Below are 18,999 nucleotides of genomic sequence, written 5' to 3' on the forward strand. Positions count from 1 at the left end.
TTCACTGCTTTGCAATTAGAGTATTTGCCTGCCCTTTGATATCATCCCTTCCCACTGCCACAGTTATCCCAGAGTTAAGTTGTGTAACACATAACACATCAAAATGCTGATTTGTGCACAGCTGATACTGAACAAGATGTTTTTCACTCTAAAGCACTTCGCAAAAGTTTCCTTTCACTTATTGTGCCATCCATTGTACAGCTTCAATTACTTGGGTACCATTGCCTAATTCTTCCTTCTTTCCTTTGATAATTTTCTCAGCTTTCTTCCCCTGGTTTGCTCGTTTCATCTTTATCCTGATATCAGTGCTGCTGACATTTAAGATATTGTAAAAATATTTCCATAACTTTTATTGAAGAGAATTTTATATTCTTGATGTAGATGTTTTCTATGTTTCCACAATAGCCCTGGACCAAATTTAACTATAAAGTATCAACAATTAGCAAAATGCAAAATTCAAATACCTGAAGCGTAGTTTACATGTGCAGGATAATTAAAAGTTGTTTCTTGAGAAACAAGTAAAATATGACATATAGTCCTTCATGTGTATTGCCCTAAATAAAACAATATATATGTTTATGTGCGTATATATTTTCTCATTTTACCATGTTCTCTGAAATACTGTGAGAAGCAAAACAAAACAACTGGAATTGTTAACAGTCACACTTCAGCTCAATATTAAACTCCTGTTTGCACTCCAAATCCCTCAGGGTTAATATGAGCTCATAAACCCAACCACTAACAGACACGAGCCAATTTAATGAGACCAGAAATGGGGTCACACCAACCAGCACATTTTTAAGATCATTATATTATTTGTCAAAAAGGGCAAATAACAAAGAAAAATATTTACAAAGTTGAGGCATTGTCCTTATAGCTTTTTTAAATTTGCTCACTACAGGCTACTGAACAACTGATTACAAGATCCTCCCAACCACCCTCAGGCAACAGTAAACCAGATTAAGAGAGACCAGGCAATTAAATAAGGAAGAAATTCCCAGGAAACATGAACTGAAGAGAAAAACACTGTATTTAACACCATATGGTACTAGTATTTGTCTTAAACAACTGAAAAGACAAGTCATAGTTAAATTATTGAAATATCTTTAATGAAGGAATCAATTTTTTAAAAATTAATTGTGGAAAAATACCACAGAAATATCAAGGTATAGGTACTTATTCATCAGTCTCTGTTATGGCCATGGTTGTAAAGAGAGTTTAATGAGCTCACCACTGTGAAAATGATGACAAAATGTAACATATGGAAGGAACAAGCTGGGTTTTGTGAAGAGAAACATATTCTTTACATTTACTGGAAGCAGTTTCTAGGTAATATTCAACATCCCCACTTGCTACATTTCAGGAGGATGCTGCACCCACAGCAGGCATAACAAGGCACATGAACTTATAGTGCTGTGTAAGAACCACTGAAATAGAAATACATGGAGACAGGCTAGTAAGGACTTCCTTGGTGTTTCCAGTTGAGCTGGAACACAAAGACAAGGGAAGGTAAAGTGGTTTTCCTGAGGCAAGAAGATTAATCAGCATTACAGCCAGGAGAGACTCAGGGGGCATGATATCTAGTGCTAAATCAGTTTCAATAAACCATACTGCCCTTTTGAACACACACAGAACACCATATTTTCTCAGAATAAGTCAAGAACTAATTCAGTGGACCTGAATCCTTGAGTTTGAGGATCTCTTCATTAGTCTGCTTGTTGTTTTCAAGTTTCATGAAGAGTTGTATTTCTGTTAAGGAGGACGACTTGGTTTGTTCCCCTGTCTTAGCACAGTAAAGGGGAAGGTCCCTAGAATGCTTCAAAGCAGCCAGAATGTTGTACAGGAAAGATATATTGGATATACTAAGCAAAAATACAGGATTTCATCCTTGAGCTCTTTCCAGGGCTAACTAGGATAATTTCAGCTACATTACAAATATGAAAATAACAGCAATATAGCCTACCTGCTAAAAGGAGAGAAAATAATGGAACTTTTGGTTCCATGGCATGCCATTTGATTTCAGCATAATCTACCTATTATGATAATAATTTGCACTTTTTTACTCCCTTGGCATTAACAAATTTCTCTTTTACTTCACAGGTGGTGTCCCATATTCTTCCCTTCCAAAAAAAAACTATACAATTTTTTCCAATATTATGCCAGCAAGAATACTAAATTCGGATTACCTGACATATATATATAGCTACACAGAAAGTCAAAGTGCCTCAGTAAAACAAGTAATAATTTAATATAATAAAAGGAAAAGCAAAGACAGTCTTTACTATAATTTGCAAAGTTCACAAAGACTTGGAAAGTAAAGGAGTCAAAGATTAGACACTGCAGGTTCTGTGTTTTTCTTGTAAAATGCAGTGTTTACAGATAATACTACTTAACCTTGCAATCCTGAAGACTCTTACTTGCAAATTCTTCCCTGCATAACCAAATTATCAGAGCAGGACAGGATCAGACCACCATGGTAACTTGATATAGGTTTTTTTTGATGGGAGAGGTTCCTTTTGCATGTCCCTCCTCCACAGCAAATACAGTGGGTTCAGAAAGTGCACACTTGGTGTTCAGCATTATTTAACACCAGGAAGCTCACAAAGACAATGCAGAAGTCAACACTGTGGTTTCTAGAAGCTACCCATGGCTGAAATATTATGATGTAAAAGCATAACATGACTGCATAGCAACTCAACCAAAAGACAGGGTTATAATAGGATTTTAGTTTGTTTTTTTTTTTTTTTTTCAAATGATGCATGGTAAATAAGCAAGACCTTCACTTAATATTGCCCCAAAATTAAACATATTCAGGTTTTGACTTTTGTCCCCCCAACACTTTTTTTCTCTTTGCCTTTTTTTTTTTTTTTTTGAGAAAGAGAATTTATAGGACACATCTGTGCCCTAAAAATGAATACTGTTAATGCTAAGTGAAATATAAAATATAAACCATTATCATAATAGAAAATGGAAAAATAAAATTCTGAGTAAAAGTACTAACATGACAGTAAGAATAAAATGACTTTACAAGTTTTAAAATTCCATGAGATTCTAATAGCACATTTAAAATATCCTAAACTTCTAAGAATCCCTCTACCTTCATAAAGCAAAAAAGTTTCAAATTGCAATAAAAATATTTGGTAGACTAAAGGAAATCAGGGTGTTTGTGTCAATGCATCATTCTCATTGTTAGATTAACAAACCAGAGAAAAGGCTCCCATGCTCAAGGTAAAGTCTTTAATTTAACACAGAAATAACCAGCAAGTCTGTCTTCTGAAAACAGAGAACTCCAACAGGAGTGCTGGCAGAGGTTTAACCTGCTCAGCATCTGCTCTGAAATGTGCTACAGAAAAATAACTGTGATAAAGATTTGAATTCATGTAAACAAAGACCACAAACATCTGAATTGTTTGAAATTTTTTTGTTTCACTAACATCAGTGAAAGCAGAGAAACAGAAACCATGGAGTCAAAGCCATAAACCATAGAAGAACAAGATAGAGAATATAAAGTTGACAGGATTACTACCTTGGTGCCACAATAAAAACTTCATGCAACGCTTGTGAAGATGCAGTCAGAACCTGTCATCCATGTCAGGCAAATAAGGTAACCTAACACTCTGGCACAGCCCTGTCACTGTGATTTCAAAGACATTAATTTATAGGTTCATTGAAATTAATTTCTGAAAAGAACACCAAAGCCCAAACACAAGATATTCACTGTGCAGACAGCAACTCCAAGACAGCAACTCCAAGATACAAAAAGAGAAGAGGGTCCTCAATAAAATCCCACATTTCAAAAGTATGCATTCTCAAAATAATAGGCAAAATTTCTTCCATAATATAGCTACACCAGTACTGCCTTGAGCTCTATACAGTCCTCATGTGCCACATGCTATGAAACGTTACTGACCCTTACAAGGGATTTGGAATAAATTCTTAATTATCTTTAAGGATGAATGATGGTCCTTGATCTTTTAAAAGTATTTTCCAACTTGCAGCAATCCACAAATATGAAATACCAAGTTAATGAAGGAAAGGTCTACTGAGGCCGGTCAGACAGATTGTTTAAATTCATCAATTTGTTCACATTTTAAAATCACCGTAACATGACAATTATTATAGTGGACAAACTCAAATCTCTCTCAGGTTAAAAGCTAAAATTCTCTTGTGACTTCTACAGTTCAACATGCAGTATTTTACAGCATAGCTCTGGGAAGTAGTATAACATATTTCTACAGAATATTATATAACTAAATATAAAGATTTAATGATAAAACTATCGGAAGGAAAAGGTTAGGAAATATCTGGAATTCTGGCAGACTTACAGACACCAAAAATGCCCAAAGTACAAGTGAAATGCAATTATTTTTTCTGCTTGCTAGCTAAACTGCTGACCTACACTTTAACATCCTGAATAGAGGAAAAGAAATATTTTACCCATGAATTCAAAGGAAAAAAAAAAAATCTGTTGAGTTCATATTCCTCATGAATGCCTCCAAATGATGGCAAATCAATAGTTGCTGCTTTACTAACATCACCCTTTGGACTTAGTCAGCTAGCATGTCTGAAAATCCTTCCCAGAAGAACCATACAGATTCACAAATCTGTTTTACAACCATCATCAAAACTCCATGCAAACAACTCAGCTTTTGGTTTGGTTACAGGTACAATATAAATCACTAAAGTAAAAAAATGCTTCATAGTAAGATGAACTCCATTTCTGAAGCTATAAAATTATTTGCTGAATTCTGGTGGGGTAAACTGAGTGAAAGGAAAGGAATACAAGGTCATTACATGAGCTATCATTAGTGCCTTGAGCTATGCAATAATTGATTTTATTTCTTGTCACTAGAAGGTAATTTTATTGCATTATCAGCAAAGCACCCTTCCTCCTCCTACCATAATCTGTTCCTACAGCCTGTTGCAAAAGGAAGTTTTTCAAAACACATTTTCAATTCCCCAGCAAGCGTTCAATTCTCAAATGGTTTTTAAAAACTCAAAGCAACAATTCATAGAGCCAAGTAAGAACACTGAACTTGGAACTCTGAAAATTTTCTGCTCTAGCTCCTATATTACAAATAACTTGCTTTTTTCTCTTTCTAGAGTTTCTTCCAGTCTTTATCTGACAACTTTCAAGGAGCCACAACAATTAAGTTCTTGACGGAATCCAAATAAAACTGATCATAAGAAATGTAGGATTCTAATTAAAAGGGCAAGACCTATGCACAGCAAGTATCTTGTACAATACAAAACCCAGAAATACAATGTTGTTTTCTGCTTTTCATGGAGTTCTTGTTAGACAGGAAGTTCAGTTTGCAGACACAGGTGGAAAAAGCCAGAAATACAGAACAAACCCTTCGTTATCAGCAGCAAACACTGTAGGAAATTGAAACAGAAGGAATTCAGCACTCACAGAAGATGTCCCTGATCAGACAAAGTATCTAAAGTACTTTTATTTAAACACAATTTCATTATTAATTATATCTGGACCACAGTCTTATAACTGAAGACTAAAAGAAATGTTATTAAAAAAAAATGAGAGAAATCTTGTGAGAACAAGCACTCAGAGATGTAGCTACAAACTACAGAAGCCACACTGATTGGAAATAGAAAGTTAAGAAGAACTGAGGTGGTTTAAAATAAAAATAGACCAGGAGAAAAAAGAGAACAACCTTTGTTTGTGTTTATTCATGGAATTCACATCCCTAGAAATCCTTCACTTGGGGATTCATATCTAAGAAAATAGGAAGATAATGAAACAGCAAACATTTCAATGAGCTTCCATGCAACCAAACAACTCACTGCTCAGAATTCGGGGCCAGGAAAACAATGGCATCAAAACCTGCAGATTCCAATCACCTCAGAATACAAGGGGCATGACATCATTGGCAAGATCAAGGAAAAAATACAGATGCCATTTTAGTCAGAATTCACTTTCTATGATAGGATAACCAAATGTCACTGCCTTTGATTCAGAGCGCTGCATCATATATTGAGTACTGAGACATTTTAGACACTCAGCAGAGAGAGACCAATAGATGGATCCATTTTTTCCTAACAGCCCCATAAGAACACAATATTAAATATAATGAAGGGTTCTGCACATGCCTTAACCCTCAAAATATCTATGTGAACTCAAAATAGAAACAAAATGTGATGTGAATGATCCCTGAAATTATTCAGCTCCTGATAAGACAGAAATCCTCTTACTTTATTAAGGGGTCTTTTTTTTTCCCTTTTTTTTTTTTTTAAACAATATTCTCTTCTGGGACTATAGACCTAACTGTTTTTCATTTCATATGTCCATATGTTCCATAAAGTTCTCCAAATTTGTCATCTTGATTAGGCATAGAAACAAGAATCAATGCAGTTCCTGCAGTATAAAATCATGAATTTTTCTTGCTTCTGTTTCAAGTCGCATCTTTCAACAAATATTATCTAAATGCCAATTAATACCAAACATAGACAATTATTTTTTCCTTCGATTTCCATAAAGGTTTCTGCATCATTTCAAGTAGTACTTCTATCCCTACTGGGCACACAGCAATGTACTGAACAGTGTTGTGGAAAAAAAAAAAAACAACATTGTGCCCAGCCCTTCATGGATGCTCCTGGAGTTCTGGAAATAGCTTTAGATTGCTACCTGAAAACCAGCAAGCTATTTTAATCAAATAATGGAATCACAGAATGGTTTGGGTTGGAAGGGTCTTGAAAGATGATCTGGTTCCATCCCACCTGCCATGGGCAGGGTCATCTTCTACCAGACCAGGCTGCTCAAAGCCCTATGCTGCTTCTTTTGATGTAGCCCAAGATACAGCTGGCTTTATAAGCTGCTGGTGCATGCATCTGACTCATATTCAGGATTAGGTTTTTCTTGAGTTTGTTTTGTTAATTTTATTCTGGTTTTATTTGGTTGATATTTTGGGGTTGGAAGGTTTTTATGAGGAAGAAGGAAAACTGGTGATGACAATTGTGGTTGGATTTTTTTAACCTAATTTTGATAAAAGATGATAATTTATTCTTTTTAAAAAAATTTGAATTGTACTGTATTATTCCAGTTGCAGCCCTGAACTGAACACATAATCCCAGAAGCCAAAACATCTTATTTCACTTTTGGTGTTCTCTTTTTAGTTGAACGACTCCTGATTCAGCACCGTCTTATGTTTAGTTTACCATGCAATATGGTAAGTATAAAAAAACCCATGTCTACAATGAAAAAGCCTGTGTAAACTGCAATTTTAACTCACAGAAAACAAGCAGGCCAATGAACATTCATTACACAGGACGAAGGGCAGGGGCATAAGTGAAAGGTAGGTTTTATTCTAGATGGAAAAGCCAATGTTAAAGCCCATCATCTATTATAAAGAGAAGAATATCTTACATCTTGTAACGATAAGGAAAGGGTACTGACATTTTCCTAAAGCTACACTATTTCAGAATGGGTTTATGTGCATCTCTAAGAAACACACACGCCTCCCATGCTATAGTGAACTGGCCCTCATTGATGAAAACAGGTAATTTTTATGGTCCTGTAAGGTGCTTTACATGGGAACACAGCTTTTAGAGAGTAAGCAAATTATAAAAGTGATCTAGTTCCAATTGTTTTCTCTCCTAAGAGACAAAATCATCACTTAAGTTCCTAACTCATTGAAATAGAAAAAAAAAGTTTCTGTAACAATAATTTGTTTTTCCTCAGGATACTGCATAGCTTGAAATACTGTATCCATAGCAGTCTAAATATCAATTAGAGACAGAAGCCCTGACAGTGTGTTAGAAAACCATTAACACCGTGACTCAGTACTCCAGGGACTCCAGCATAAGTTGTGATTTCCCATAAAATCTAAGGAAAGTGTGTAAACAACAATTCATGAAGAACTGAGACTTGATTTAAGGCCCCAGTTTTAAATTCCTTATACAGCCAAAATAACTGCTGACTCCAGTGATCACTGTGGAAACACTTGGAATCTCTTTGCATATTTATGGTACACTTTTCCTATGGAGACTGATATTCTTGCTGAGGGACCTGCCTGCTTTTACTCATGAAAGATTATGACCTCAACATGAAGCAAGGCATGGTTGTGGTCCTACACAGGATTTACCTCAGCTGGATTTAAGATACTTTTCCCCTGTTCACATGACCTCAAGTTAATTCAAGCCCCTCTCACAAAGAGAGGGAACATGAACTGGAATACTCAGACAAACATAAATCCTATCTTTGGATACAGGAACAATAACAAATTAAGAATATTTGAATCTTGTTATTTTGAAAATTCACTTCATCCTTTTAAATGTCCTATAGGAGCCATATCACTCATTTCTCTAACCCAGAGAAATTACTTAATCTCATAAAAATTCCATTTCTTTGGGAAAGCTATTATGTTGGGGTTTTTTTTTAACAATCAAAAGGAGCATTTTGTACAGTTTCTGAACTTTATCTAGTCCATTCTGTGTTCTTACTGCTGAATTCTTAGCATAAAGACACCTTTTCTTATTTTCAGTTCCAACATTATCTGATCCTTCACCTTTCTTACCACTGACAACTTCAGTCTGCCTGTTTCTTACAGGGACTTTATCTGAAATAAACCTAATCTGTAGTAGGAAAAAAAAAAAAAGATTATTTCTCAAAATGAAAAGAAACAAAAAAAAAATAGCAGCTTTTTATTTTATTGTGGGTGAGGGAGAGTACTTATTTATTTATTTTTCAATTTCTCTATAGAGAATTGCCCCACTGAGTGCAGCTCTTTGTCAAAATATAAAACAAAGTCAACCATGCTAAACAAATTCTCATTTATAGCTTTCAGCAGTCTTCACAGAGTGCAGAGGGTTCCAGCCATTTCCATCATGACTAAGAAGCAGTCCAGTAAGCACAGTCTACTGCAAACATGGTTATCCATTTAAAATGATGGCTGCAGAAACACTGCCATGATTTACCACACTCCAGGTATACAAATTTCCAAATGCCTTAAGAAATATATCTCAAATTTCCACATTCATTCTACAAATTCCATAGGAATACTACTGGGTTTAAAAATGAGCCTTTAAGTATCTTCAGAGCCTCAGAGGAAAGTGTAGCTGCTGCCTCAGAACCATTTAATCACTCAAATCTGGATGATAGAGTGTACCACTTACCGCTGAACTGGTAAGGAAAGGGAATCTAAGTGGTCCTCGCCCTTAAAAGCCATATTTATCCTGTTCTTATGTGCACTTCTCCATAGGCTGGAATCTAGAAAGAAAACAGTCATTTAGTAAACCTATGATAACTCAGGCATCTTCAGCCCAGGCTGGCATGGCCTTTTCCTGCTCTTCTGTGGAGAGAGCTCATTAAAACAAATAAAAAGTTGTCAGAATCCAGGGCTTCCCTCTGGCTGCCCTGGGACCCTGGCAGGGGGTCAGGAACCCCCCTGTACAGAGCCCCCAGAGACACTGTCTGTGATCTCTGGCCATGGAAAACAGTTTTCAATCTTACAGGATGAATTACAAGCTCTGAGTGTTTGATATAAGTAATAATAAAGTGTGGCACAGGTGCAAAAGTAAAATTTTAGGATTCTAGATAAGGGGTCCAAAGGGGACAAGATGGAGGAAATTGGGTGTATCTTGTCCTTTTTCTCCTTCTTCATGCCCTCCATGTTTCACTGTGGTGTTGGCATTTTTCTGTTGGTTTAGGCTGGGGACACACTGTTCAATGTAGATTACAGATATTGGCACATTATTGTAAATCCAGCACAGGGAGTTTCTGGTATTTAATGTTTGTAACATCCCACTGAGGGCAGAGCCCCACACGCTGCCCTGCAGGACAGAGCTGGGCAGGGCAGCAGAACATGTTAGAGATAAACAGAATAAACAACCTTGAAAACAGCACAGACAAATTATGATTTCTTCTTTGGCAGCGGGGCAAAAAGACAGAGGCTTTCTACAATCTCGGAATCATCAATACCACAGATTGTGACAAAAAGTCTCCTTTTCCACCACTCCAGCAGTTAACCAAGGCCATTAAGTACATTTCACAGCAAAAACAAAGTAGGGTTTGCATATTTCTGAAGATCCTGCACTACTGCACAGTCAGAGCCATCTGGGTTGAGCATTTCTGAGTTAGTATTGAGGTACTATTTAGCCTCATTTATTTTATATTAACTTGAATGCTAGAGAAAATCTAATGAGTATTATAGTAATTCCTCATGTCATTGTGAGAAAGATTCCAAGTGAGGCCCCTTCCAGCCCTAGTTATTCTGCAACATGATTTCAGGATTGTTAAGTACTACATTTACAGAAAGGTCCTAAGTTACTGAAGTATTTGGCCCTCCCATGTGAGACAATTTCATTTTTTAGTACATTTTAAATGCTGTTGCCGTACAAGGCTGCACACATTTTTCTCCTCCATGATTTCCTTTTATACCTACTGACCAAGAAATGGAGCCAAGTTTTATTGCACTAGTAAAAAAAAAAAAAAAAAAAAAAAAAAAAAAAGCAAGAAAGGAGAGGAAGGACTCCTCATTTTCACAAAAGGAAGAGTTCTGCTCCTTTCCCTCTTCCTTTAATTAGCCTCTCTTACATTAGAGCACTACCTACTATAGGTCAAAGCATATCCACAACAAAAATCATAGAGGATTTATTCTACCAAAAAAGGTGAAATCATTTTCACTCACACACATGGCTAGAAGAAAACTAAGGCAAAATGTTTGAAGGAAGATTTATCCATGACTCAGGAAGAAGAAGGGGAAAATGGATTCATTTGGGCAAGGAGACAGGAACAGTGGGAAAATTACGCTTTCTTAGATGTGAAAAAAAAAAAAAAAACTGGAATCAATGAATCTCACTACTAGAGGAAATACTTTACACAGGAAATTACTGTTGTTTGTGTCACCAGCTGAAGCAGAGTGTTTTTGATGTAGCTGCTTGTGAAATTCTGCTATTTGGTTATTGGCTGCACTGTGGGAGCTGAGTCAGCCAGCATTCAAGATCTTTGCCACCCCAAATTGCTCTTAATTGCCACAGAGTGGTCCTCACTCCCTTTCCTAGCAAACTGATCTCATTACTAATGCATGTCCTTGTTTTTTCCCCAAGAACTCCCAAACACGTCCTGAGCACATAAAAGTATTATAACCAACATAATGGGTTCACATGCTCTGTCTGTCCACTGTTAGCAGCAGATTGCTCTGGTGATAGTGTCATCCTGTGTTTCTGTGTTCCTAGGTTTTCCTGGAAATAACAAACTTAATTTAATTTAATATTAATTTAATTAATTTAAAATTAATTTATTTTAATTTAATTTATTAAATAAATAAATTATTTAATTTAATAATTAAATAATTATTTATTATTTAATCCTTCTTTAGATGCATGATGTAAGACTGAAATAGAAGAGAAGAATCTATTTTAAAAAAGCCAAAACCAACACCAACAAAACCACATTAAAAATAGTTTAATTGATACTGAAATCTCTGGTTTAAAAAGATTACAGATATTTCATAGGTTTTGACTGGAGGTTCACACACCCAAGTATGAAAATATTAGTATGTATTCTCCTGTGACACTCTAAGATTTGAAAAATGAACTTATTTTGAGGGGCAGGAGGAGGGGGATTTTAAAGCATTTAGTGCATGATATACAGATTTCACTAGCAAATTGAATAAATGAGCTATCTTCATTTCCACTAGTAGAATATTTTATCTTTTTGAAAGATATTTAAGATTACAAGATACAGACTATTGTACAATCACATTTACTGGAAACAGCCAAATATCGCAATAATCACCGTCTTCATTTAGAGGAGATATCCTTAAAGCTGAACACATCCACATAAAACCTTAATCTCCAAAATTAATTTCCCCCCCTAAATCTTGTCATTTAAAGGATAAAAAAAAACCCCAATATTTTAGCCTGTGGAATTACAGATTTCATGGACACTAAACATATCTTTCTGCTCAGCGTTAGACATGGATTTGCCTTCTCATGTTACCAACACTAAATCAAATCTAAAGCTTCAGCTTCCTCTGGCAAGCTACATCTACTTCACCATTAGCTCAGCCTACTACCAATTTCTGCACATACAAATCAAAGCACCTGCTTGTATGCCAATTCTTGCAATCAGTGACATAATGTACACAGACATAAATTAGATTATTGCATATCCTTGTTCCCCATAAATTAGAAACCTGACAAAAATACAAGTTTTTATATGCTGTCTTCCCACAAAGCACACTTTTATATTATGTCTGAGAGCCTTTAAAAACATTATCAACTCCTACTTAGAGGTTGCTTATGCTCCAGGAACAATAACAAAATGCCACAAGAATATCTTAACCAAACTGTCTGGCTCAAGACTATGATTAGATATTAGCTCAGATCTTTAATCCCAAATTAATGTCGGCAAGATGAGGAAATCCTCTCCCCTGGCACTTTGCTAGAGGATCCACTGTACCCCCAGGACCACAACAGAGGTTGGAACACCAGTGATTTGTGAAATGGCTTCTGGTGCTGCTTGGAGTGCCTCCTCCACCTGCTGGCAATTAGAGCTCCATGGCAGACACTGCTCAGTTTCCAGTGCTCTCATTCTCCTTTCCAGGTAAGACCAAGACAAATGTACTTCCTAGCAAAGGCTAGAGAGAGCTGATGAGTCCTTCTCTTTGGTTGATTCTGCTTTTTATTCAAGTCCACAGCACAATCAGCTCTAGCCAGTGCTCCTAAAAGCAAAGTCCTCTGCTCCAGCTGACTGTGGAGATATTACACATGCACTCACTTCTGTTAAGTATATATATAAAATAATAGATAACATCAGTAGCCTTCTGTAGGAGAGGCTAATTTTCTTTTTCCACTGAAAATATTTCTTTCCATGACCAATGATTAGGCCCACAGCTCATTGGAGTTGCTGTCCAGGTAAATTTGTACAAAAAAAAAAAAAAAAAAAAAAAAAAAAAAAAAAAAAAAAAAAAAATCAAAATAAGCCAAAAAACCCACTGCTTGTAGTTTGCAATATTGGTCATTTTGGTAGAAGCCTTAGTGACACACTGAAATGATAAAGTTGTATTCCTGGACTATTATGAAGCCTTTTATTTAACATTTTATACAGGGCTTTACATCTGCACACAGCCTTGTATCACAATGTAAATGCTGACTTACAATTTGACTCCTCTGGTAGGTAGCAGCACATACATGTGGAATTACATATATTCAAGGCAGCAGGCTCTGGTGTCCTGCATTTTATTCTTTGTGATTTCAACACTGAATTAGGTTTTGAGATGTTATTTCCTCAAGGAATATATGTAGATAAGCACAGCACAAACTACATTTCAATCCCATCCAATACAATCAGCCAAAAGCTTTTTTCAGAGAACAGTTCAGGAGAGAATAAAGCATCACACCTGAAAAAACTCGAAAGCGTTGCTCTCAGAAATCAGCAAAGTGCCAGCAAAGGGCATGACTTTAATGGCCAAAATCCCCAAAACCACATAAGCAGGAAGAGGGATCTTGCTCACAGACAGGCACCAGGCACTGCCAGCAACTGACAGAGAACTAAAAACATCTCAAAAACCTGTCAAACAGCCCACCTGTAAAATAGAGGAGGAGAAGTCTCATCCCAACTCAGACCAGGCTTGGCAGCACAGGGGAAACCTATGGAGCATCTCCTTAGCAGAGTGGTGCAGCTGGAAGCTGTTATCCCACTGCTCCAGGACAAACCCCTCCTGCCTTTCAAGAACTCCATGCTGGGAGCCTCCTGTTGCTCCTGCCTGTTTAGCAATGGAGAGCAGCTTCTACAGAGCCACAGTGCTTTTTAGCACCATGCAAAACGTGTTATTTCTGCTAGGAAAGCAAATTGCAACTTGTAGAATCTCACAGTTTAAATTTCTTCTCCATCATTCAATATGTTACCTTATATTTAACTAGATATTAGGAGGGTTTTAGTATAAGGATTCTTTTAGGAACAGCATCCACTATCCAAAAGTTTCAAGGTAACAGCATGTTTTCCAGGTGAATTCAGTCTTATTCATTTTCTTCTACTACAGATGACCCTAAAGTTCTCTATCACAAAATGATGTCCTTTATAATTAAGCTCTGAAACTTCAGACAATTAAATTCACATTTTTGAGCTCATTCATGTCACACATGTTCACCCTTGCAAATGCTCAAATAAAAGGGCAAATCTGTGAACTTCCACCATGCCCTTTCTAACCCCTAACATCATAATTTCAACACTAAAAATATCTTAAAATAAGGTCAATCAAGAGCATAATTTCTCTTTTTCTGAAAGAGACAGAAATCCACACATCTAGCCTCTGACCATTAATAATCACCTGAATTAAAAGAGCATGTTACCTATGAGCAATATGGTTAACCTGAGAAAAAGAAGTTATTAGCTAAAAGTCATTTCAGACCAGATATCCCTTGATTAATATGAACGGTTCCTGTCTGTACTAAAGTACAATCTCTTCTCTGCCAAACAGTGCTTGCCCTTATTTTACAATTCTGGGAGTCTGGGAATCATTAGTTATTATTCTTCTATACACAGAATAACTGTTAATGGAATGCCACAAATCAAATTAAGAGCAAAATTCTGACAGCATTTATATGAGGGGTCAGAAAGTAAATACATACATTCTGTCCTTCAGCAACACATCCAGCCCATCAGAAGTTTTTCCACACTAACCATTTAAGGACTCAAGATCCTGTATCATTCTGCATTATGAAACTTACATAGGCAAGAATTAATTACAATTGTAAGAGCCAACTCAAAATTAAGCTGGGTGTCACAAATCTAAGAAACCATAAAACCAGGAGCAAAAATAATGAAGAGCCCTTCAAGTGGTGCATTAAAATGGGTTGCACTAGCATGGGATCATATACACAGACCTATGAACCACACTCCTAGAATGCAAAATTAAAACTAGGAGGGAGTGGTGGGAAAAGGCACTACCTATGGCATTCATTCATGGCAGTGGCTCTTGCAGAACCAATAATCAGAGAGGAAGCTCTGCTGAATAGTTTATGCCTTACACTTCAAGAACAATCTGAAGCATACATTAATTTTCAGTCACAGAGGGGTTTTATTCTTATGGCATATTTTTTCCCCTCTTTTTCTCTCTGCTTTCTGTATTCTAAAATATTCCTTCTAATAGATCATAAAAGAGTTTGTTCTGGAAGGTACCTGAAATATCACCTAGTTCCAACCCCTCTCCAGGTTTCTGTAGGGTTACCTTCCACTAGATCAGGTTGTCCACAACCTCATCCAACCTGTCCAACACATATAAAAATATATATACATATTTATTATCATATGTTTATTTAAATATTTTCTTAATATTTCACTTCTATATTCATAACTGTAAAAATATGTATTATATGTTCATTTATAATTTTCTATTACATTAAATATTTTTGAAGTATAAATTATAATACATATGGAGGTTTGGCATGTGTGTGTATATATACACATATATCTGATGTAGTTATTCGTGTAAGCTCAAGTTTGTGCTATTTTTTTCTTCTGAATATTTCTGAATATTTTAGTCTTGTTTTGCACATCTATACCTTGGAAATATCCAGGGCAGTGGAGAGGGAGAAACAAATAAAGATCTACCTCAGTCAAATAGGCCATCCTGAAAACTACAGACAAGGAATATTATTGTGTAGACCCTTGAGGGTGGAAGAAAAAAACAAATCTGAAGTCAGTACCATTTCTCCACATACAGAGGAATTCCTTAATTCACTTCCTGGTTTTGGGGGGTTTTTTTAATCTCCTTGAACATTAAAAAAAAAAAAAAAAAAAAAAGATGTTTATGATCTCCACAAGGCAAAATCCTGCTTTGAAAGCAAGATGTATGGGACTGCTCCTTCCATTTCTTTTAGATAGTGGAGCATATGAAACACACTAAGTAGAACATATTTATCCAGGTAATTCAGCTTTCTCCAAGATTAAAAAGAGAGGAGATCAATCATCACACATAGCACAGTAAGTCCTCTTGCCAAGACATGAGTTTTCTTACAATGCATCTTTAACAAATTTTCCCATTAAAATACAAAATATCAAGAAAAGTGGAGCTTCCATCATCATTGATTACATTATGAAAATATTTAAAATAAGGAGCTAAAGAAGGGCATAACAGATTTGATGAATTTTCACCCACACCCCACCAAAATTATTTTAGGCAACAGGCCACTGGAACAGCCACATGGCATCTTTTGGGTTTTTTAAATCTTATCAAAATCTCTAAAATCTCACCTTATGCAAGGGGCACACCAATTTCTATAGCTGGCAGTATTATGGAAACAAACTGATTAGTGGTCATATTTCTAGCAATTAGCATTTTAGAGGAGTTTCACTGGAAAATAATTTAATTTTAAAGTTCAGGAGCCAAATAAGTAAGAAGTGTCAAAGTTGGGGCACTCCAGAGCTATATTTTACCTTTCATGTGGTGCAGAATAAATAACATATAAAAACATTTACTGGTCCTCAGGGCAGCATTAATGCCAGCTGCTACCATGTAATTCTGGGGGGTCCAGTAGACCAGGCTGCTCAGAGCCCCATCCAGCCTGGCCTTGAACACTTCCAGGGATGAGCAATCCACAACTCTGGGCAACATCTCCTGGTGCCTTACCGCCCTCACAGTAAAGAATTTTATCCCAATATTTAATCTAAAACTTGTCCTCAGTTTAAAGCCCTCATCCTAGTACTATGTGCCTTTGTAGAAAGTCCCCCTCCAGCTCTTTTAGGCTCCCTTCCAGTATTGGAAGGCTGCTCCAAGTTCTCCCCAGAGCCTTCTCTCCTCCAGGCTGAAAAATTCCAATTTTTCAGCCTCCTGACAGGAGAGGTGTTCCATTCCTGTAAAAGTCTTTTGGTCCTCCTCTGGATTCACTCCAGCAGGTATCCTTCCTGGGCTGGTATTAGAGGTCAGAGGTTTGTGCTGACAATAAATGACCTCAAGGGAAATTGCCCTGCTATGATCTCATTTACCCTGACACCACAGCCAGGATTTCATCTGGTCTCCATGTAGAGAGATCAGAAATAAAAAGGCTGTTCTTTCAACCAGCCACTGTGCAGGGCTTAAGGGAAAATAGAAGATTTTTGCACCTTAGAGTGTACAAACGTAGAGGTCTAGACTGTGCTGCCCAGAGGAACTGCCTATAGAATATCAGTTTTCTGTTATTAGATAACATGACTCTCCCAAGTGTACTGAAATTGGAACTAAGAGTCATTATGCCCCTACAAACATGCAAAAATTCCAAAAGGATCTTAACATGAAAAGAAATTTTAAAAAGTCCTTCCCCTATTGAGGCATAAAATAAAAAATAATTGACTAACCCAAAGTTAAATATAATGCAAGTAAAAATTGAAACAAAATATTTCAGAGTTTAATACTGTAAAAAAGTACATAGAGAAGATAACACTGTATTTAATCACTTCAAAGGGAAAAGAACAGAGACCTACACAAATAACTCGCTGCAAGGAAACAAGACAATATTTGCACATCTCTGTGTACAAACCATTACCTGTAATGAAAGGATTTCATCTTAATAGCCATTTCTGTTAGTCAGACAGGAAGCCTAAAAGACATCTTTATTTACATTGATGTTCCTCAAAAAGAAAAACAAATCTGACATTTTAACAGAGAGGAGCAAAGCAATATTATTAATTCAGGTCGTAGCCCACACTAGCCAAGGCTGTATTGGGCTAGCATCACAAAGCATTGCAGGGTAAACAGTGGTCATATTTTCACAATATTTGCCAGTGCTGGTTAAGTTTATCATTTTACAGAGTTAATATCAAATTACTCTTTTTTGGTCATAACTCTGAAAAACTTCAGACCAGCTTTAGACCAGGGCAGATAAACACACATTTATCTAAAAATTAGCTGTTCTTGGCCTTCTGTGACTGTGTTATCTATAGTCTTCAAATCACTTCTCTATTTGAATTACTAATAAACTTCCTGCTTCTTTCAATCAACTTCAGCATAATTTTTTCACCTTTTTACAACATACTGAGGAAAAGAAAAACAAGGACATCAGAACTACAGAAAAGTTAAAAGGAAAGTAGCTGAGAGAGATCAAAGTTATTGCCTGCCTATAAGGTAACAACAGAATGCAAGAGCAGGAGATCCAGTTGGGAAACAAGCACACAGGATGAACTAACAGACCAAAGAAAATTAAATACACATGTAGTTGAGCTACCTATTTTCAAGGATCCCAGCTCTCTTCATGCTCATTGCAAGTTCTGCTTTCAAGTCTGCCTTTTCTAGATAGAGCAAATCCAGTGGACAAACTTCCTGAAAGCTGAACAAAAGTCAAAGTATGTTGTGAAATTACCTATGCACTAAAAAACAAGAACACAGAGCCTACAGCAAAATTTGAGCATAGTTTCTATTTCTTGCTTTTTTTTGCCTAATTAACTCCAATTAGCACTTCCAGACAGCCTGTCAGCAAACCATGCTACCTAGTCATTATAATTCTACACAAAGAACAAGTCATAAAGCAGCAACGAGCCTTTTCTGTTTGTAAGGAGAAAATACTTCATTTATAATTTTGAACCACTGCCAGAGAGGATCCAATCACCAGATATTTTCTTCTTCCTCTGCCCTTTGCAAAAAAAAAAAAAAAAAAAAAAAAAAAGTGGAGGAGCCAAAAAGTTGTAACAATATCAAAGAGAGGGAATCCTCAGCAGGGCTAGAGGCAAAACTGCTCTGTGGGATTATTCCCATATCCGCTGTTTTGGGGTGGGTGTAACATGAGCAGAGCACATTCAGAAACTCCAAGCAAACCCAAAGGCTCAGGGGGCCTTCCCAGCCTGCTCACATTGCTTTTGCACCAGAGGTTAAGTTGGGTGTGGGAGCAGAAAATACAAATCCTGCTTCAAGTCAGGGAGCTGCACTCAGCCTGTGTGCCCCAAGCTCCCCTGAGCCTCTGGCTGCAGAGCTCCACAAGGCCAAGCAAAAAAAAGCTCAGGTGGTGTTGTCTGATGGAATGGCAGTTTTTGTAAGACTCACAGGATATCCTGGATTGGAAGGGATGCCA

The 18,999-nt window shown here is 36.6% G+C and overlaps 1 protein-coding gene across 2 annotated transcripts in view; it reads right to left on the reverse strand.

The window, feature by feature from the left end:
* The window catches only part of INSC (INSC spindle orientation adaptor protein), a 96,783-nt gene extending 78,580 nt beyond the window's left edge, over positions 1-18,203 (reverse strand). The window contains exons 1-2 of one of the 2 annotated variants that reach the window (XM_031505068.2): positions 18,160-18,203; positions 9,130-9,223 (exon numbers count right to left, since the gene is read on the reverse strand). In XM_031505068.2, the coding sequence (XP_031360928.2) occupies positions 9,130-9,182 (53 nt within the window). In that variant the 5' untranslated portion in view covers positions 9,183-9,223; positions 18,160-18,203. Of the gene's footprint in view, positions 1-9,129; positions 9,305-18,159 lie in introns of those variants that run through there. The other variant, XM_077783777.1, reaches the window with a different exon arrangement.
* Between the last annotated feature and the right edge of the window lie 796 nt (positions 18,204-18,999).

The sequence above is a fragment of the Lonchura striata genome, chromosome 6 (genome assembly GCF_046129695.1).
Source record: "Lonchura striata isolate bLonStr1 chromosome 6, bLonStr1.mat, whole genome shotgun sequence".
In the NCBI taxonomy this organism is placed as follows: Eukaryota; Metazoa; Chordata; class Aves; order Passeriformes; family Estrildidae; genus Lonchura; species Lonchura striata.